This window comes from Amaranthus tricolor, chromosome 11, assembly GCF_026212465.1.
Source record: "Amaranthus tricolor cultivar Red isolate AtriRed21 chromosome 11, ASM2621246v1, whole genome shotgun sequence".
In the NCBI taxonomy this organism is placed as follows: domain Eukaryota; kingdom Viridiplantae; phylum Streptophyta; class Magnoliopsida; order Caryophyllales; family Amaranthaceae; genus Amaranthus; species Amaranthus tricolor.
Window position 1 is genome coordinate 25,645,072 of NC_080057.1, and position 22,649 is coordinate 25,667,720.

At 28.3% G+C, this 22,649-nt stretch overlaps 2 protein-coding genes across 2 annotated transcripts; both read left to right on the forward strand.

Annotated features, from left to right (window-relative positions):
- The first annotated feature begins 3,660 nt into the window (after positions 1-3,660).
- LOC130827121 (uncharacterized) lies at positions 3,661-5,102 on the forward strand. The gene has a single exon (XM_057692742.1). The coding sequence runs from the start codon at positions 4,069-4,071 to the stop codon at positions 4,972-4,974; it is 906 nt and encodes a 301-aa protein (XP_057548725.1). The 5' UTR covers positions 3,661-4,068; the 3' UTR covers positions 4,975-5,102.
- Positions 5,103-12,006: 6,904 nt separating this feature from the next.
- On the forward strand, positions 12,007-16,144 carry LOC130827193 (fructose-bisphosphate aldolase, cytoplasmic isozyme-like). The gene is made up of 3 exons (XM_057692847.1): positions 12,007-12,246; positions 14,744-14,971; positions 15,069-16,144. The coding sequence occupies exons 1-3, from the start codon at positions 12,219-12,221 to the stop codon at positions 15,884-15,886; spliced, it is 1,074 nt and encodes a 357-aa protein (XP_057548830.1). The 5' UTR covers positions 12,007-12,218; the 3' UTR covers positions 15,887-16,144.
- The last annotated feature ends 6,505 nt before the right edge of the window (positions 16,145-22,649 follow it).

The following is a 22,649-nucleotide window of genomic DNA, read 5'->3' on the forward strand; positions in this document are numbered from 1 at the left end:
ATATATCTTTCTTTATTTCAAATTCAAAAGTACACAAAAATATAATATAGTGCACATCCAAGTATAAATAAAACAATTTTAGCAAGACAAAAAAAATTAGTAATCACTAGGAGCCTCAATTTAAAAAGAAAAGGAGCGGCTAAATTGAAGAGTAGTCATCATCATCCTACCCAGTATATCCCGCTTATAGAAAACTAAGATCAGGGTCTGAAGAGGAAAAGACGGCGGCAACTCATACTCATAAAGAAGTGCGCAGCCAAAAGAGTCTCCCGGCTCAAGAAAGATAATAGATAAACATTCCTCTCCTCTCATTGAATAACAGATAAAATGGGATCCAAGTGGTGTCCAACTTCAAATTTCTATGCTATCATAATCTTGATGAACCCTCCAAAGGAAGATTAAAGAGTTTAGTTTTTAGGTCAATGTGATGTTGGGATTTACAAAATAGTAAAAATGTTAGGATTATGTCCCAAAATGAAAATGGAGTAAAATTATTAGAACAAAATAAAATAGAAAATGAGTTAAATTGAAAGTGGGTGTCATTTTCATTCATTAGACATTAGTTAAAGCTCTTAAAAAGGAGTATATCATAGGAAAGTAGGATAAATATATGAATAAGATAAAATGACAAATTAAATGTGTGAATAAAAATCAACGAAAAGAGTGTGAGTCAAGGGTGGATATAGCCCTTATTAATGCTGTCAACTAAAAATATTTAACAAGTTATTTTATTAATATGCTAAAAAGTACACTGATTAAATTGGTTTAAATATTAGGGGAATAATAATTTTCAAAGTTCAAATCTTATTATTAATATTTTTTAAAAATAATACTTAATACATAAATGATATTTGATTTTGTTTTGTATCCACCGCTGATATGAGTAATAGTCATAAATATAAATGAAGTAAATTATGTAAGACAGAACTCAAAATATAAATGAATCTAAAAACTATAAAAGGGAGGGTCTATTCCATGTAAGAGTATCTTTTATTCTTTAATATTTTCTCCATTTCAAATTAGTTACAACATTGGTAAAAATGACACTATTCATTCATCACTCTTAAATTGTAATTAGTTTTTAATCTATAGGTTAAAATATAGTCATGTGAGATCTTGATTAACTCGTCTCATTGCAAAGATTATTAATATCTGATTTTTATAATTTTTTATTATACATAATTAAAGATATTAAAAATTAAATTAGTGCATTAAACTGTGTAAAAAAGCAACATGTAAATTGGAATAGAGGAACAATGAATCGTGTGTAAATTGGAGTAGAGGAAGTAACAATCAATCGTGCGCTCCTGCTTGGATCACGTTCATGCTATATGCATGGGACTTGGTGATTGAATTCAATCTTATTTGAATTTTTATTTCAACTAATGTTTTATAGATAACCTAAATTCTTACTATCACGCTTCTTTGAATTTTTATTGAATTTGTATGAGTTTTTTTTTTTAAAAAAAATTCTACTATAAAATTATTGATATTATTGATTATTTTACTTTTTTTGGGAATCACCTAATGTAATTTTTAGAAACTGTATTATTGGTTCTAACTAATTACTACTCATGCAATATAGTAAGAAACGTTGAAATAAATCTATTTTTAATAAGAGTTGTTGACTATATTGTCAACTGTTCACAACACGAGTTAGGATATTTTGAGAGAAAAAAGGAGAGAAAAGAGAACAGTTGCCTATTATATTAAAATTCATCTACTTAATTTTTATTCCACTTATTATTTATCTTATTCATTAATTATAAATTAATATTTAAATCTCTATGATAAATTGAAAATCAAATATGACGGACAAGTATTTTGTATACTCTCTTGCTTTGCTATAAATCTCCAATAAAAAATATTAATGACAGCAAACTCAATAACTAAAAGAAACTATTTTTACTAAAAAAACTATTTGATTCCTTTCTCCACAAACATGCCCATCACTTACTTTAAATAATACTATTAACAACTACTACTTCTAGGGACCCATTCTTGTCCAATTCTTAACTTAGTATCTATATTTATTTGTTTGATTTTGCTACACAATATATATAATAATATAAAAATTTTATTTTAATATTTAAATTTAGAATAAATTTAATTTATTATTTTATCTTATTTAGTTTGCATTATAAAAATAAAAAAAAAAATTTATATTTAAATATTATAATGTAAATTTAAAAGGATAAAAGAAATATTTATTTGGCTAGTTGAGGGATACGTGCAACTATAATTTAGTGCAGTTCTAAAGAGACAAAATTAGTATCCTAAGCTATTGTACTATTTTTATTTGGTCAATTCGCCCTTTTAAGCTTTGTCTTCTCATAGTGTCATTATTTAGGCACTCATATTTTGAAAAGTTATAATTTAATTTGCTTGATTACAAAATGGCCCTACTTGCTATACTACATTGGGGTGTTTCTTTTTGTTGATTAGAAATTTGACTTTTAACTTTTAAATCTTTTAAGATACAATTAGAGGGTGTTAGGATTCCCTACAACTTTTTATTTTAAAAATTCTTCTTTTTATATTATACTACCTTCGTTTTAATTTACTTGCAATATTAGAGATTTCACATTATTTATTCATCACTTTTAATACGTGATTAATTTTTAATCTATAAGTTAAAACATAGTCAAGTGAAATCTTTTTTGATTCGTCTCAATGTAAAGATTATTAATTATTTTTTTAATAATTTTTTATTATATATAATTTGAGATATTAATGATTGAATCAGTGTGTTAGACTTCGTAAAAAAGTAAATATTACAAGTGATTTGAAACGAAGGCAACACTATATAAAACTTTTATTTATTTAAATTTTGACTTTTAAATAATTATAATTTAATCTTTTAGCTTATCTCAACTTCACTTCTAGCTTAGCCACTAACAAACAAATATTTGAAAATTGAAAGAGAATATATGTACCTTGTAATAGTGTTGAATTTGTACAAATTATGAACTGCAATATTAATTTGGGATCGCATGGTGTTTGCTGTATTATACAAGTACAAATGCTATCACATGATTGTATTAATAACAAAAATATGGCAATATTTTTTTATAATATTTTTTTCGTTCTATAATATTTCAAGTACATATTTTGAATATTAATGAGAATGAGAAAAATTAAGTTAAATATAAAAGTAAGATAAATTTGTTGATGAGATAAAAAAATATATAATAAAGAAAATTGAAGTAAAAATATGTGTTATAAACAAAAATGGAAAATTAAAAATTCTCATTAAACAAACTAAAATAAAAAAACTTAAAAAAAACCCGTGTCAGAGAAGGATTAACTCCTTTATTATTCCATCCTTGTGTATGAATTTTATTAATTTTATTCTCTCAATCTTCTTAATAAAGAAATAAATAATTCTCTGTGTAACTGATTTCTATTTAATGCAGTGGGCTGGTCTAACTACAAGGTTCGTTTTCCTTTCATTTTCCTCCATAGATATTCTTTCCTTTTTGAAATATTTTTTTAATAAACATAATTTATTTATTTAATAAGAAAACCCAATTTAATAAATCTTTTAATTTACCCTTATTCTCCCTTTTATTATCCTTATTACTCATCTTTTAGAAAACCAATTTAAAGTCATCTATTGACAAATTTTAAGGTCATTTAGCCATTTAAAAGAAAATATGATACAAAAATTTAATTAATTTTCAGTTAATAAAATACAAAATTCTTAAAAGCTGGTCAATCATTTAAAAGAAAATATGAAATAAAAATTTAATTTTTCTTAAATTAATAAAATACGAGATTTTTAAAAACTGATCAGGTGAATTTTTTATTCTATTTAATGTAGTGGGCTTGTCTAACTACAAGATTTGTTTTCCTTTCATTTTCCTCCATAGATGCCCATGTTCTTCCTTTTGCTCAAACCTTCCAATTAGCCCTTATTCTCCCCTCTATCCTTACTCAAGCCCAAAAAACCTATTTTTTTTCCCTCTTTTTCCATAATCAAATCCTATTGTTTTCTATTAAAATTGCTCAAAATCAATCAAACCCATTAATTTTTTAGGGTTTAATTTTTCTGGGTTTTGATAAAAAATGAGAAATATAGCAACTTGTTACAGTGAACATGCTGTAAAAGTTTCAGATTCTTATTGTTCAGGACCATTAAACAAGTCTTATATATCTCCAAAATCATCATTTTCAATCCAAAATGTTGTCTCATGTACATACAAAACCCAGATTTCTAACCAAAAATGTCTTTACATCACAATTTCATGGTGTAATAAGCTAATTTGTCAGGGCTTTTTCATCAAAATCAGTGAAAAAAATTCAGGGCAAAATCCAAATGATTTTCATGAATTTCCCAAAATGAAAGGAACCAAATACTTTGAAGAATTTAGGGTTCATTGGGATGTTTCTTCAGCAATTTTTGAAGCCGGCCCGAAACCCATCAAAGGATTTTACATACTAATCATGGTAGATTCAAAATTTTCTGTTGTAATAGGAGATATGGAAGATGATCCAATAGTAAAAAACATGATCAAAGGTTTAATTTCTCCTAAACTTAGATTAATCTCTCAATGTGAGAATTTTAATGGGGATTTGTCGAATCAAATATCAACCAAAGCAAGATTTAGTGATGCAGGTGAAGAACATGAAATCATGATCAAATCCGGGCCGGAAGAAGACGGGCCAAGAAGCCCGATTGTATCAATATTGATTGATAAAAAAAGGGTAATTAAGATTAAGAGATTACAATGGAACTTTAGAGGAAATCAGGTGATATTTGTGGATGGGTTGTTGGTAGATGTAATGTGGGATTTTGATCAAACAGTTGGTAGGTTTAATAATGGTGGAAATGGGATTTTCATGTTTAGAACAAGAAGTGGGTTGGATAGTAGACTTTGGTTAGAAGAAGAAGAAAGAAATTTAGTTGATAAAAATTATGAAAAATCTTATTTTTCTTTGATTATCTGTGCATCTAATAAGAATCCTAGTTGAATGTTGATCATACTCTGTTTCTTTTTTTTTTTTTTTTAGTATTTTTTTTTTAGTTTTTAAGATGATTTTTTCTTTGTAAATTATATACCAATTACCATAATATAATGAATGAAGTAATTATTTGTGAATTACAGTTTTTGGATTTCAAGGAAGATTTGGTTCGGAGGTTGTTTGGTTTGGTGTTTTTAAGGAACAATTTTTAGTTGAATTTTTTTTTGAATGGAAAATTGTAAATGATATCAATTACTTTTAGCTTTTGTTTGTAAAGCCGATTAGCTTTTATTTTTTTCGATTTGATTGATATTTAAATCGACGAAACTTTTAGTTCAATTTGGAGTAAGTTGCATTAAAAGTCGATTACCATTACAACTTTGCAAGTCATAGTCGGGTAAGATTTGACTTGGGGTTTACATTTCTTGTTTAAATTGGGTTCAATATCAATTTAAATTTAATTCGATTAAAAATGAGCTCGATTGGTAATCAACTGAGTGCCGTAATGATAGAAGTTTTGCTTACATGCAAGTTTATAAAGCATTTGATAAAAGGTTTAATGTCAGGCTCTTACCTTTTTATTCAAGTTAAATGTGGGCCGTTAAGTATAAACACTCATGTTCTAAATTCAAAAAGTAAAAAAATTGTATTTTCATATATGTTATAGACACAGTGTCATTTTAATTAACATCGGATTTAAGTTTCATTTTATTTGTTTTTTAGTGGATTAGTGTTACTCTAAGTCGATTAGTAGTTGAGTTGGTTATAATTCGATTAGAGATTGAAAATGTTAATTTTAATTTTTAAGTTGGTGTTTGATCGATTCAGCTTGAGTTCAGTTAGCTTAATACTTTTATTAGATATTCAGATTCCTATAACTCAGGTTCATACTAATTTTCTTTTTTCAAACATTGATCATCTTTAAAACAATCGAAATTGTGAAATAAAAACTTTTGTCAATTTATTTTAAGGTAAGAACAATTAATTATAGATAAAAAAAGGAAATAAAATTGATCTTATTGCGGTCTATAAATAGTGAAAATTGAATCTATGTCACATAATTATAAGCCTACGAAAAAAAGCATTTAAATTTTTAATCACTAAGTCAATCTATAATTCTGCACTTTGATCATAAAGTGGAGAGCTATCCATTTTGTATGTTGACTTGTTCCTTTTGAGTTGCTTTCGATCAATAACTTCTAGTATTGCTGGCGTGAATGCTACGTATATTATCCTTGGTTTTGGGCTTAACTTGGTAAAGTTGTTAATTGAAATTATTATTATATATAAATAATAATAATAATAATAATAATAATAATAATAATAATAATAATAAGTATAATGTGTTTCATATTTATAGGCAATAAATATAGGAATGAGCCAAATACGGAATTATAGGCCAAATTTAGAAGGACAAAATAAATTTTCTTTAGGAATCGAATACGACAAATACTTGAATTATACAAAAAATTATTTTAATGGTAATGTCGTTAACCCATTGAAACCTTATGAGAGAGACGAGAAGCCCATAAATTGATCAGTTTCGTATTTTAATGGTGATCTTGTTCGCCCTAATTAAGGAGATGAAAACGATCATTAAACAATAATTATTCCATTTATGTGTTAATTTTTTATATAAAGGTATTCAAGAGTCATTCATAATAACTGATCGATTTTAATTTGATTTTAAAAGTAGATTTATAATAATGTCAAAACTAATATGAGTACAAAATTCTATTTTAACTTGATTCTAAATACTTTATCCAAAACGACTTAATTATCAAAATGAATACACATTCAGACAATCTTAAATGATGTTTTTAAACTTGAACAGACTTTTTTTTGAAGAAACAAACCCAATACCCTTTAAAATAAAGTTTAACAAGATTTATCCACCAGATAAAGTATTCATAATCAATAAAAAACATATTTTATTTATCTATTAATAGTAAATAGTTAATTGACCAGGTGAACCAAATTTTTTCTTAAAATGTGTTGATTTGCATAATTGGCTTTTAAAAATTTACTTTTAAAAATTTACTTTTTAAAAATTTATGCTCTTAAGGATGCTAGAGATTATATTTTATTTAAGGGAAATTTGCAAAGAAACACCTTTTAAAACCACTTTTTTGTAAAGAAACACCTTTTATAATTTTCTTTGTAAAAAAACACATTTTAAGAGACTTTTTTTTAAAAAAAAACACCTTAAATCAGTTTCCGGTGACTTTTGTCAACTTTCCGGCGTTGACTGGCATAGTCAACGCCGGAAAGTTGACAAAAGTCACCGGAAACTGATTTAAGGTGTCTTTTTTTAAAAAAAAGTCTCTTAAAAGGTGTTTTTTTACAAAAAAAATTATAAAAGGTGTTTCTTTGCAAAAAAGGGGTTTTAAAAGGTGTTTTTTTTGCAAATTTCCCTTTATTTAATCATCCAAAAATGTCGTCTTCAACTATAAGAACATTTGGACAATTTTGTGGCACAAGTGACACTTTTTTACCCGTTTTAATTATATGTATTACTTATTTTACTTGTTTGTCATTGGATGTTATTTCTTTCTATCTATTTATTGTGTATTTTTGTAAGTCGTTATAACCTATGTTTTTTTTTTTAAAAAAAAAAAAAAAAAAAAAAAACTAATTGGCCTCCTGCTTGGTTTCTAAATTTGAATTTTTCTCAAATAGATCCATTGACTTTGCCAGGTCAATACTAGCTAGTATAGTATGGTTATTTTACAAGTTGACATAATATATAATTGTTCTGTCTTTTTTAATTTTATACCATATAATTCAAATATGTTACAGTTTTTACTTATAATGCAAATTCAAAAAGACAGTGAGAGTATATTTAATATTTAAGATCATGTCAAACAGTGTTGTTCCTAGCGTATTATGGCCTTAAGCAAATATGTTACAGTTTTGACTTTGATTTTGATTTTTAACGAGTGTATGGCAAAATAATAGAGACGGACCCTTATATTTGACTAAAAACTAACCATAAATTGCAAATTTATTAAATGTCTACTTAATTAACCTGAATATTCAGATATTGAGCCCTCTTCTATATCTTTGAATCCTAGGCAAATACCTACCTCATATAGAGTCAAAAACAACCTTATGTCAAACAAAAATGCAGTTTGGTACTTCTCCACCCTATGTTGTAACATACTCCCTCCATTTCACTGAAAATGTCTTATTTACTTTTCGTGCTATCCAATACATTTATTTAATGTTTAATATATTTTATTATACATAACGAAATATTAAAAAAATGGATATTAATAATCTTTGCATTGAGATGAATCAAACAAAATCTCATTTATCTATATTTTAATTTATAGATTAAAAATAAAATAAAAATTAAAAATAATAATTGAATAGTATAAAAAGTAAATGAAATCATTTTCTACGGAATTGAGGTAGTATCATCTCAAAAGCTCTTGTATTGTTAGTAAGTTTAAGCACGACGGAAGATTTCATAGAACTTTCCATTCTGACAGGATATCAAGTAATGAAGCCAGGAAGATATCATTGTTATTGTAAACAAAGTCGATTGACGAATCTATCGTTTTTTTAATATTAAAATTTAAAATTCCGTTTTTTGCAAAGTTTATTTGCATTTCTTTTTCTATTTTTTTCATTGATCAAAGTTTGATGTATTCATGATACTTGTCCACTGGTATTTTTGATGAATTAAAGTTTAATATAAGCTAAAATTCCTAATTTGAGGCGTAAACATCCCCTTTCATATCTAGCTTTATGTTTATTAAGGAATTGAATTCGAGGAAACGAAATTGATAGAGCATGTAATTAATTTAAGGATCTTGAATATCAGCTTAAGTTTTGGTGGAATTAATTTTTTGACATTATCAGAAGTGTACGTGACAAAAAAAGTTACAGGTTTAAATATCAACTACACATCAAATTCAAGTGAAATAGAGAGCTTGTGCTGCATCCGCACTTATAACCCAAAGTACTATCGTGTATGGGAGAAATTTGTGCTTCACATTTTATTGAGTCAGTGTACAAAATTCCTCAAATTTATACTAGGGTGTGTTTGGTGTAAGTCACGATTTAAGTAGTTGTTAGTGGTTTAATGAGGTTGAAATACTACTTTATAAAAACATCACTATTCGATTAAATAACTAATAAGACTTTAAAACTTGTAAACTAATATAGTGATTTAAGAATTTATCGACATATTTCTCAACAAATTACATTTTAGTATCTATCACAAACTACTAGCTTTTTACCAAGCAATGGACATAAATTTATACATTAATTAGATGTTTAAATATATAACAATAACAACTGTATAATTACAATCACAAACTGCAATATTTACAACTATCTTACGCTGAACAGATAAATGCTTAGAAGTTGTGTCTAACAACAATACGACATCAAGGAATATTCTAACTTCATAACAAGACTAACATTGGGGAAGTTGGGCACAAGCTACCGCCAAGCATGAGCATCTTTTAACGTATAGGTTTCCTGCTCCCTCCCCATGACTTTTTCATGAGCATTTGTAACACTTTTTTGTTTATTTAAGGGTATGTTTGGTTGGAAAGTAAGTATTGGAAGCATCATATTCCATAAATTACACTATATGATAAGGGTTGGATTGGATCACCATGGAGAATAATTTTCTAGTCAAGTTATACTATGTTTAAGATAAGAAAGTTTTTCTTTTTCTATCAAAATTCTTTTTCTTCACTACCATACAATACTTACATTTTAAAATCTAAATCATTATTTGGGTGGTTTGATCAGATTGTGTCATTTTTTTGTTGGATTTTTAAGTTGAGTTATTTATTGGTTCGTTGTTTTTGGTTTGACTAAGATTAGGTCATTTTCCGTTTAAGTAAGTTTGGATTGACCGAATAAGTTAGGGATTTTAGTTATTTTCTAATCCTATATGAAACCGTCTTACTGTGAGACTGTTCATACAAGAAATCAAAATTAAAAAAGAAAATGAATATTTTAATAATCAATGTGAATATTTTTATCTAATTGGACTATTTAGCTCAAACTAAGGCTGTCTTATATTGAAACCATCTTTAACTAAAAATTTGTGAAGATCAATTGATTGATAGTCTTTTCTTCTTCACTCTTGAACATGGGCTACTTACTTGCTTTAAAACCCAGTATTGCTGTGGGCCCAACAAACCCTGGGCGGCGCTTCTCGTTCGTACAGCCCGAAATTGCTATGCTACATGCCCATTTTATTAGTTGATCAAATGGGGTTTTGGCCACTACTTTCCCAACAAACCAACTCATTAAAGTTACACAAATTTTTAAATGAGACGGTCTCATAGTAAAATTATTTTTATTAGGTGACATAAGTAAATTTAGTCTATTACTATTAGCCCAATTCTCTAATGCTTCATTTTAAGATTGTAAATGATCACTTTAAAATTATAAAAAATGGTCACTTTAAAATTCTAAGTGTTCACTATAAGGTTATAAGTAATCACTTTAAGATAATATATGTACTTCAGATCAGCCCAATAAAAATGACCTCACTGTGTCTGTAAGATCATCTCATTTGAGAATTAGTGTTTTATTTTTATTTGAGCCCACTCGATCCGTATCCGACCCATTACAGAGATCTAGTTGTCACTTACCTAATGTAAAGGATGAACCAATCCACTAAAAACATTTGGAAAGCTAAGGCACACCCAATAAATATGGTGAAGATAATTCAAAAAATCAAAATACCATTAAAACCCACCATTTTGATAATTTTATTTTCCTATATTTGCTAACCACTAACAACAGATTACACATATGAGGCTGCCTGGCTGACTCGAAACACTTGAAGTCCCAAATTTGAAGGGATATCCTTAAGTCCTACGTTAGTGGTGTCCATCGGAGAACTTTCAATTAAAGGTAAAGATAAAGGACACTTCTACTATCTCGTACAAGGTAGGGTTCGGATAGGGAGTTTTTATTTTTCTTGAAAAATGCGGGCAAATCATACCTGTTCTCCCAAGAAGGGAGTAAAGAGAGATACGCGCAGTCAAGAAGCCTCCAATAGATACATGCGTCCAGTAGGAATTGAACCCCAAAACTTCTAATCCATATGCAAATATTCTATTTATTGAGCCACAAGCATTTTGATGCAAAACTTTCAATTACTAGATTACAAAATTTTCCGATATTTCAATTGGGGCTCCAAAGAATTTGGATTCAACTATCCACTAATGTAAAATATCAACTTTGGATTTTATTTTGACATTTTTTTGATTGGTGCCTAGTGGTAATATTTTTGTATTCTAGTGAGGATTAAATAAATTAAGATACGTTTATTTTTCATTAATATAGATGTTTGTTATAATTTTTTTTATTTTAATACAATATTCATAAACGTTTAGAAGGGTGTTATAACTAAATTATAGGACAAAATCTAGAATTCTAAATTTTGTAAATGATCAAAGATTCAAATATCTTAAAAAAAAGATTCAAATAGAATCCAATCTAATACTAATACTAATACTAATGTCACCAAAACCCTAAATATAGTTACTCTCTTATATCCACTTTTTTTAAAACAAAATAAAATTACAAAAATAAATAAAAAAAAGATATACACATGTACGACGCGCAAAGACACTATTTTTAGAATTATAAATAAGAATTATATTTATTTTATTTTATAAAATTGTCGTATAATTTTAAATGGTAATTACATGAATAACAATATAATTAATATTTCTTTTAACCAAATATTTATCATTTTCCTTTTGAAAACCTTAACACAAATTATTGTATAAGATGGTCTTACCATAAGACACGCCTCATACATAAATTAAAAAATTTAATTATACAAATTATCAGTATATATATTTTTTATTTGAGATAATCTCACTGAGAAACAGTCTCTCACAAGAATAACTCAAAATGTTAGTGGAAACAACCCATCTTATTCGACCGTGTAATAATAAGACCTCAAAATAATAGATTTATTAGCTAAAAATTTTTATTATTAGACACTTTAATCTAAGTATGAAATATATGTTACGGTCTCACCATCCTCTACAAGAATTTGTTTAGTGGAAAAGATATTTGGGTAATGGGTTGGTAAAGTAAAAGCCCCTTAGAAAAGGGCTACCGTGGCCCGTGGTGAAAAACCCAAATACGGATCAAAAACCGGGTCTACCGGAAATTTTCTCTCTTATATAACTCCCCTTTCTCCATCGTTCTCACGCTCTCCAACTTTACCATTTTCTCTCTCATTCGAATTTCTCGCAACCATGACTGCCTACAGAGGAAAGTACGCCGGTAGTAATTTTTTCTCTTCTTCCTCTGTTTCTGTTCTTCCTTTTCAGATCTGCTCTTATTAGATGTCTTCGTTGTATTTTTTGGTTTTACGATCATCGTTTGTTTTTCTCTGAGTTAGATCTGTTCTTGTTTGAAATTAGGTTAGATTTGTTTTCTGTTATCAAATTTGGAATTTGTGTTGTTTCCAGCTCAGATCGACGCTATAATTATGATGATTTACGTAACCTCTACAATTATTGCCGGAATGCTGATAGATACTAAAAGATTGATACTTTTATGTTTTTGATTATTCAGGTATAGATTGCGGGGGTGTTTGGTGAGAGAGTTTATTGGGGAAAAATTAGTGGGTTGGGTGAATTAGCTTGTTGTTTGGTCAAACAAGCTAAAATAATATTGGGTAAAATAGCTTGTTCAAACGGCTTATTTACCTCAATAAGCTAATTTACAAGAAGCTACTAAAATGAGCATGTTCAACGAGCTTATTCAACATGCAAATATTATTGACAATATTACCCTCATTTTTTTCTACTAATGAGTGTTGAATGTTTATTTAGTACTTTGTGTGTATTAATTCTAAGTTAGAGTTTAAAACTAAGAAAAATTTATCATAAATGTTTATTTACTATCATGCCAACTTTAGATTAATAAATAATACAAATTAAGGAGTGTTTTTCTTAGAATAATACATGCTTTTGATTATTCACCAATTTAACTTTTTTAAACATGTTAGGGATTTTTTATGCAAACACGTATCTAAGTTGTAGTATTATATTATTTATTTATAACCAAAAGTTGGTATTGTACTAAGTAAATGGTTGTATTATTTATGGTAATTTTTCTAATACCAATAAATAAGCTTTACAATTTTATTCTCAATTTTACTTGGTTGCATATGTATTGATTTTCAAATAACTTTGCAATCTTTGTTTACTTCTATTTATTTTTATGAACATGAAAAAAAGTTCATTTTATTTCTAAAGTAAGATACTTCTCACTAATTATCATAAATAAATCAGGACATAATTTAAACTAAAATTATAAGTTTATCATGTCCTTACATTTCTTTTTACACTAATTTGCTTACTCCATCAACTAAATTTTACCAAACCCTCTTAAATAACCAGCCAATTAAATTAATTGGTCAAATAAATTAATAAAATTAGCTAATATTAGCTAGTCAAATCAGTTATTTGAGTAGCTATCAGCAATAAGCTGTTTGCCAAACACCCCTGTAATTTTTTGATTGTGTTAAGATTTTGCTTATTACTGGTAGTTTTTCGGCATATAGGTTGTATTAATCAGCGAGATTATAATCATCTGATTGTAATTGTTTGGTGTTTCATTGTTTGAGCTTCCGTTTTTTTTTTTTTTTTGCTAATTAGTGTTAATTATTCAACATATAGATTGTATTTAATCATTGTGAATTATCTTTTTAAAAAAAAAAAAAATTATCGTGATTAATTATAATCATTTTATTGTAATTGTTTGGTATGCCATTGCTTGAGCTTCTGTGAGATTGTGCTTATTAGTGTTAATTTTTACTCGATAATTCTTTAGAGTTTGTAAGCAATGATTGTCTCTAGAAGTTTAATTATTCTATTCAGCATCACTATATTGACTCTAGTTTCGTATATAAACTTCTAGCTTGAAAATAAGAAGTGAAGCACTGTTATGTGCATGCGAAGTTTGAAAAACGAATTATATGTTTTACTTTTCTATAGGTTGATTGATTGGTATCGTATGAAGATAAGTGTTAGCATTTTGATTGATCTTTGTCCATTCTTGTTGGAGTGAAAAAGTATATTTTTCTGGTTTGGGTCATAATGGATTATAAATAACTCAAATCATGTGAATTTCGTAAGATTATGTTTGCTATGCAAGTGCATGAAAAAAAATCTTTATTCTTTATGGTTTTGTACTTGTGATTTTTTGAATCTGGCTTTAGTGGGAGTTCAGGTGGAATTATGTGCATTATAGTTGTGAATATTGAAAATTTAAGTCTCGTGTGTGAAATTGGTGTTCTCTTATTAAGGATTTGGAGGCCAGAGTTTTTTTATTCTTTGTGAAGTACTAGTGCTACCAGTTTGATTGAATGTAATTGGCAGTGTTCGAGTAAGGATGTGATTGAATACGTGTTTATTTGATCTCGTGAGCAGTGCATATTGATTGTCAATAATGGAGGGTTGCCAAACAAGGAAGACAAGTGGTTGTAGGAATTAGATTTTTGAGGTCATTTGTATTTGGTAATGTTGAAGTGAGTGCTAGCAGCCTAACAGAAGTTAATTACAGTATATGTGCTCACTCTTTTTATGTTTGTGCAATATTAGATTGTATTTTTGTTTTTGAAACTTCTATGATCATTTAAAGTCTTTCATCTCCCGTTTGATGCTTCTTTTTGTTTAATTGCCTGTTGCGTGCATTGAGCTCTGTTTATCGAAGAAAGCTAGAACAAAAATCTCATGAAAGCTGTAATCTGAGCAAATTGAATCATTTTCAGATGAGCTCATTGCCAATGCTGCCCATATTGCTACCCCAGGCAAGGGTATCCTTGCTGCTGACGAGTCAACTGGAACCATTGGAAAGCGTTTTGCTAGCATCAATGTTGAGAATGTAGAGCCTAACAGGAGGGCTCTTCGTGAGCTTCTCTTCACCACTCCCGGTGCTCTTCAGTACCTCAGTGGGGTAATCCTCTTTGAGGAAACTCTTTACCAGAAAACCGCCTCAGGTAATTTTTGGTTTCATTTATTTTGATGTGTTTTAGAATTGCTGTTAAACAAATTTCCTCATTTGTTCATTAATGCTGTCAAATATTTGTGACCCAGGTAAACCTTTTGTCGATGTCATGAAGGAAGGCAATGTTCTTCCTGGAATCAAGGTTGACAAGGGTGTCGTAGCACTTGCTGGAACCGATGGTGAGACAACTACTCAAGGTCTTGATGATCTTGGTAAACGCTGTGCCCAGTACTACGCTGCTGGAGCTCGTTTTGCCAAATGGCGTGCTGTCCTTAAGATTGGTCCAAATGAGCCATCCCCTCTCTCTATCTTGGAGAACGCCAACGGTCTTGCTCGCTACGCCATCATCTGCCAAGAGAATGGTTTGGTCCCCATTGTTGAACCCGAAATCTTGGTTGATGGTCCTCATGACATTGACAGGTGTGCTGAGGTGACTGAGCGTGTGCTCGCAGCTTGCTACAAGGCCCTCAATGACCACCATGTTCTCCTTGAGGGTACCCTCTTGAAGCCAAACATGGTTACCCCCGGGTCAGAAGCTAAGAAAGTTTCCCCCGAGGTGATTGCTGAGTACACCGTTCGTACTCTGCAGAGAACCGTTCCTCCAGCTGTTCCTGGCATCATGTTCTTGTCCGGTGGGCAGAGTGAGGAGGAGGCTACCCTTAACCTCAACACCATGAACAAGCTCCAGACCAAGAAGCCATGGACTTTGTCCTTCTCATATGGTCGTGCCCTTCAGCAAAGTACCCTTAAGGCATGGCAAGGTAAAGAGGAGAATGTTGCCAAGGCTCAGGAGGTCTTCCTTAATAGGGCTAAGGCCAACTCTGAAGCTACTCTTGGAAAATACCAAGGTGGAGCTGGAGGAGCTGATGCGTCCGAAAGCCTTCATGTCAAGGACTACAAGTACTAAGCCGCGTTTTGTTCGTCTTCCCACCTTCGAAACTGCAGGAAATCTGCAAGTTCTTTCCCTGGGAAGTGCGCTCTAATCTGAGTAGTAGAGGTGTGTGTTATTAGAGACTTCTTTTCTTTTTACTTGATTTCTTAGTTTTGATGATTAATAATGTTAATTAAAGGATTTATAAGATAAATTTGTCCTTGGGAAGTGAGGGCATTATTATTTTTTTCTTTTAAGATATATGGAAAGTGTTGCTCCATAAAAGCATTACGATTTTGCTCCTCTTTAATCACTTTGTGCTCGATGTTCTTAGGCTTTAGCCTTTGACATGAACATTTTATCGCTCCATAAATTGTTACACCTGTAAGTCCAAAAAAAATCGTTTGAATCAAGTCACTTTTACATATATAATGTGCGTTTCATGGTTAAATTGTCTGTACAACAGTTTGGGAAGAAAATGTGGATGTTAGTGAGCGAATAATAGGCTTGTGTTCCCAACCATTTTCTGAAATTTGGGGCCTTATCTATGTTGTGTTGCAAGAATTAGCTGTTAGGGCCAAGTCCATATTGGATCATTTCTGCACTGCAGGTCCACGAAGATTTAAATAAAATAAAATTATTTAATAATTTAATTCCAAAAGTAAGTTTCGTGAAAATTTATTTTCCAAAATAAGCATCCGCACATCCAAGCCTAGCCTCGGGAACATTCGTTGTTACTAACAGCGAAACATAAAAAAAAAAAAAAAAAAAGGATTAGTCGCTATTAGTAACAACGACTTTAAGGTTTTGGTAAATCCTTAATCTCATCGGCTGGAATAAGGAAGTAAGTGAGAATTGAAAACTTAAAATGCATTAAGTCGCTGTTACTAACAGCGACTTAAAAAAAATTATTATTTTTTATTTTATTATTATTATTATTATTATTATTTAAGTCGCTGTTAGTAATAGCAAATGATCTCGAGGCTAGGTTTTGGATGTACAGACGCTTATTTTGGGAATTAAGTTTTCACAAAACTTATTTTTGAAATTAAATTGTTAAATCATTTTATTTTATTCAAATTTTCCAGGTCCACTAGACGTGGGCTTAAGTGCAATAGCTTTTCTGGTGAGTACAGTGCAATCGTGTTTAGAAATTTAGAGGATAGTAGAACAATTATTATTCTTAACTCATGTTATGCTCATCAAGTGTAGTAGTAAACATGTTCTTGGACAAATTTATGCATTAATTAATCTTTAAAAAGATGGATATTAACGAACTGATTAAAAAAAATTAAAATGTGAAAACTCAAAAATCTTTAAAAGTGGACATGAGATTATAGGGTGAGATGGTTGAACATTGAAATGAATCGAGAAGAAAAAAGTCATATGGACGATCACAGGATATGTGTTGATCTTAATATTTTGACTTCAAGACTTTGACATGAGTAGAATACACCGCACACATCGAGACTTTATATGTATAATCTATTGTTACAAAGTACTGACTTAGGCATCGAAGATTGTTTTTGTTTTATGAATCAAAAGCACAAATCCAAAAACAACATCCACTCTTGTCTCAGTTGAAAGTGTTGGAATATTGATGACTATTTCTTAGCATCTAAACATGATCACATGCATATCATAATATCAATGATCCAATATAGTAGAATATCATGATGCCATTGATGCGTGAATTCCGTGTTACATGATTGAGTATTAAATATACCAAAATCAAGAATAGAACGTCATATGTCGTTTCTCTAACGTTGGTTCACAAGAACCGACCAAATCAACAGGCATACTAGATTGAAATAAAAGAAAACTACTTTCTTATTACTTTTAAGAAGTAGAAAAGGTGTTGAAAAGAAAAGACAAATGTAAAAAATAACATACATATGATTTTATGAGCAAATGTATCTTATATACACAAAGCTATGTTATAATTCATTTGTGTTACTTTAGTAAACTACACTTTTAAGATACATATACCTTCATATGCTTTATTTAAGTTCCAAATTATATAATGAAAATGAATATTTTTTCATGTCTTAGATGCAATATACTACCACCATAATACCAATAAGCATTTTATGATATTTAGTATAATTTTATCCAAGTACTTATAAGTGTGACCTCATAGTACCAGATTATATTAGTAGTAAACTAATTTAATTATCATACAAATCAAAATTGGTTTTTAGTACAATTACCTAAAATAATTTAATGTAATATATCTTTATAGTTCAACTATGTTCACACTTAATAAAAGAACATCTAATTCTTTCAGAAAGCATAATACCCCGCTTTCTCTAAATAAGATTTCGACGTTCAATTCTCACTGCCCTTACTCCTTCTCTTAACATTTCTCTAAAAAAAGTGATGAGATGATTCGAATTAAAGATAGTGCAAATATTTTATAAGTCATTGAAGTCCTCCCTCCCGTTACCATATTATTTTGGGATGATATTTTTTAGCTCATAAAGTACGTACCTCGTATTTTCACGATAATATATTGACATTAATAATAAACTCAGCCTTAATTTATTCCCAAAAGGTCCTAGGAATGTGTGTGTACATACTGTTGATGTCTCATAAAAAATGAAATAGGCAGAGTAAAACTCATAAGTTTAAATTTTCACTCTTGAGTTGCTTCCCAAGAGGGACTCAAGACAGACTGAAACTGATACTTAGACTCATATATTATTTTGTTTTTATGGTCAGAATTCAGAAGATCAGATGATGATACAGATAAACAATGTCATAAGCATGACATTATTTTTCCATTCTCAGCTTCATTCACCATTAAAGTCTAAGAAAGCTTCAGAATCCAGTCTCAACTCTTAGTTTATTACCTTCCTTTTTCTTACTTTTCAGTATTAATGCTGATTATATCATGGGTGCCATCATCCATCACTTCATTTAGAGGAGTTCAAAACAGATCCGACGAATCGACAATATACATCTGGCCTTGTAATTGGTTTGATGACCCGCCAAAAAAATGTCTTTAGAGTTATGCAAAATCGATTATGGAAGCAAAACTCGATTTTAAACCAACCAAAATAACTAACTTGAAATCAATCCACTTGAAATCTATCCGATGACTTGAATAAACACTTTTATGAATCTATTTATACATGCATGCTTTCTATTAAATGTTTTCTAAGATTACTAAATCATCAGACATAAGCACAGAGAGCTAGTGTTTTACTACAAACTTGAGGGTTGTTTGGCATATTGCATTTGGTTTAGCTATTGGCTTGTTGACTATATATTTTTTCAGTATTTTTGAGTTTGCACTCTATAACTTAAATAGTTGGTTTTGGACGAGACGGCCTTATAATAAGACCGTCAATTTAAGTCAGCCCAATTTGTGCGTGTAACAACCTAGGTATTTTTTCATTTTCGGAGCATTTTTTAATTTTGATCTTAAAGGTATCAATTTTGACTTTAAAGTTAACAATTTTCAAAATTGATACCTTTAACGGCTTTTTTGGTAGGTGGTAATAAACGGTGATAATAAGAATGAAAAACTAGTGTAATTTTAGTTGAAAATTCTCTTTGTTACCTTGATGGTCATGTTTGTCTAACTTCAATCATTTCATTTGCTTCATGAAATTCATTCCAATACATTACCATTGGGAGAGGTGGTAATGAAAATTTGTGAACAAAAAAACTTTTTGTGATCAAAGTTTCATTGTCATAGGAATGATATGAAACTTTTAATGAAATTTTATACTATAAATCCTTCCTATTACTACCATTTAATACCACTAACCAAACGGGCCGTAAGGTCAAAATTGATAAACGCCCAGAATATTAAAATATTGTTACACGCGTGAATTGGGCCGGCCCAAATTGGTGGTCTCATAATGAGGCCGTCTCGTCCAAGTTTTTGTGTAACTCAAAAAGGTCTTATTTATTTGAGATTTAAGGTACAAACTCAGAGTGACAAAGGGAGCTTAGTTTGCATTATTGGTTCATTTCCTAATTGTTTCAATCAGTTATTATGAAGATATTCGGTGAAAATCTGTTGTTGGCTGTTTGCTATTTAATAGAAAAAACAGACTAAAAATAAAATTTCAATAAGTAGCTACTCATATAATATTGTAATTTTGATTTTGACTTAAAACCTATTTAATGACAGTCTCAAATGCCAAAAAAGTCAAACCAACTAAAAAGTTAAATGATAAACATAACCTAACACTTAAGTATGAATATCCTCATACTCAAACCTCCAATCATACTCTACCAAATTAGAATTTTCACTTACTCTTAATATTATTTAATTTGTTGTTAAGACACATACAAGAATTTTTTACCTCACTTTATATATTATTAGATTTCCTTCAAACTCAACATACTTTAGTCTTGTGAAATATTTAGAAATTTGACCAAATTTAATAGTCTCCTTAATTTTTTTACTTCGCCAATGTCAATCTTGTAAATAAGAATATGGGAAATTTGCACAAAAACACCTTTTATAATTTTTTTTGTAAAAAAACACCTTTTAAGATACTTTTTTTAAAAAAAAAAACACTTTAAATCAGTTTCCGGTGACTTTTGTCAACTTTCCGGCGTTGACTATGCCAGTCAACGCCGGAAAGTTGACAAAAGTCACCGGCAACTGATTTAAGGTGTTTTTTTTTTAAAAAAAGTATCTTAAAATGTGTTTTTTTACAAAAAATTATAAAAGGTGTTTTTAAATTATTATTTTTTTTATTTTGTTTTTATTATTATTATTATTATTATTATTATTATTATTATTGTTAATTTTTTAAAAAAAATTTTTTTTAAAATTTTTTTTATATAATAATAAAAATAAAATTTTTTTTAAAAAATAATAATAATAATAAAAATAAAAATAAAAATAAAAACAAAAATTTTAAAAATAGTTTAAAAAAAATAAAAAAAATTAATAATAATAAAAAAAATAAAAAGTATAAAAAAATATAAAATAACAATAATAATAATTAAAATAATAATAATAATAATAATATTAAAAATAAATATAAAATTTTAAAAATATTTTTTTTTAAAAAAAAGAATGATAATATTTATTATTATTATTATTATTAATATTATTATTATTATTATTATTATTATTATTATTATTATTATAATTCTTTTTTTTTAAAAAAAAAATTTTAATTTTATTTTTCTTTTTAATTTTATTATTATTATTATTATTTTAATTATTATTATTGTTATTTTATATTTTTTTATACTTTTTATTTTTTTTATTATTATTAATTTTGTTTTAAATTTTTTTTAACTTTTTTTAAAATTTTTGTTTTTATTTTTATTTATATTTTTATTATTAATATTATTTTTTGAAAAAAATTTTTATTTTTATTATTATATAAAAAAAAATTTTTTTTAAAAAAATTAATAATAATAATAATAATAATAATAAAAACAAAAATAAAAAAAATAATAATTTTTAAAATTTTTTTTTTATTATTTAAAAGAAACATCATTTAAAACCCCTTTTTTGTAAAGAAACACCTTTTATAATTTTTTTTGTAAAAAAACACCTTTTAAGAGACTTTTTTTAAAAAAAAACACCTTAAATAAGTTTCCGGTGATTTTTGTCAACTTTCCGGCGTTGACTGGCATAGTCAACGCCGGAAAGTTGACAAAAGTCACCGGAAACTGATTTAAGGTGTTTTTTTTTTTTAAAAAAGTATCTTAAAAGGTATTTTTTTACAAAAAAAAATTATAATAGGTGTTTCTTTACAAAAAAAGGGTTTTAAAAGGTGTTTCTTTGCAAATTTCCCCAAGAATATTACAAGACTATACTAGCATTGTTGAAACCCTAAATTAATTACTTAATCTTCGTATCTCTTTGTACATTGAGCCCGGGGGTGATTAATGTTGCTCAAAAGTTCATATTATGTAGTAGTGTCTATTCCTTCATTTATTTGATTTTGTTATTAATAGAAATAACTTTCCTTACAATATATTAGTATTTGAAAATTAATAATCAGTTGGTCTTGGTTGAGATCGTCTCAAATTGAGACCAAAAGTGGACCGGCCTAATTTGCGCGTGTATCAATTTTACATGCTTTCTCTTGTGTTTTGCACTTTCTTATTAATAGAAATAACTTTCCTTACAATATATTAGTATTTGAAAATTAATAATCAGTTGGTCTTGGTTGAGATCGTCTCAAATTGAGACCAAAAGTGGACCGACCTAATTTGCGCGTGTATCAATTTTACATGCTTTCTCTTGTGTTTTGCACTTTCTGGGCATTTTTCAATTTTAATCTTAAAGATATCTTTTTTGACTTTAAAGGGTATCAATTTCAACTTAAAGTAAACTTTAAACAGATCAATTAACATAAAAAATTTCAATTTTGACTTATTTGTGATCAATTTTAATGTTAAACTGATCAATTTCTACCTAAATATGGTTTTGTTTCACAATTTTGAGAACAAAGTTAATAAAATGGTATTATTTATCATTCTATGGATGAATTTTAAACAACAAATGAATGATCAATAACACTATCAATAATAGTGTTAAAACATTGTACAATACAAGTACTTTTATTCAATGCAACATGATAGCTCTAATGGAACTTAAGAGTACTTGTATTCTTTAATCATCGATTAATAATAGTGATATTACTCCTTCCTCAACGTGTTTATACATATTTGTAAATAGTTTAAAATTAAATATGTAAATAGTTAAATTATGACACATAAATAGACAATTGATGTTTTATTATCTAACTCAATTTGAACGTATAAGCTTCAATTATCGTTTTCAAAATAAGTATTTCAAAGTCTATAAAAA

Excerpts from the sequence above, each read along its gene's own strand:
- LOC130827193 (XM_057692847.1), top strand. The coding sequence starts at position 12,219 with ATGACTGCCTACAGAGGAAAGTACGCCG. Across the intron at positions 12,247-14,743 it reads CTACAGAGGAAAGTACGCCG|ATGAGCTCATTGCCAATGCT; the intron begins GTAGTAATTTTT and ends AATCATTTTCAG. Across the intron at positions 14,972-15,068 it reads TTACCAGAAAACCGCCTCAG|GTAAACCTTTTGTCGATGTC; the intron begins GTAATTTTTGGT and ends TTTGTGACCCAG.
- LOC130827121 (XM_057692742.1), top strand. The coding sequence starts at position 4,069 with ATGAGAAATATAGCAACTTGTTACAGTGAACATGCTGTAAAAGTTTCA.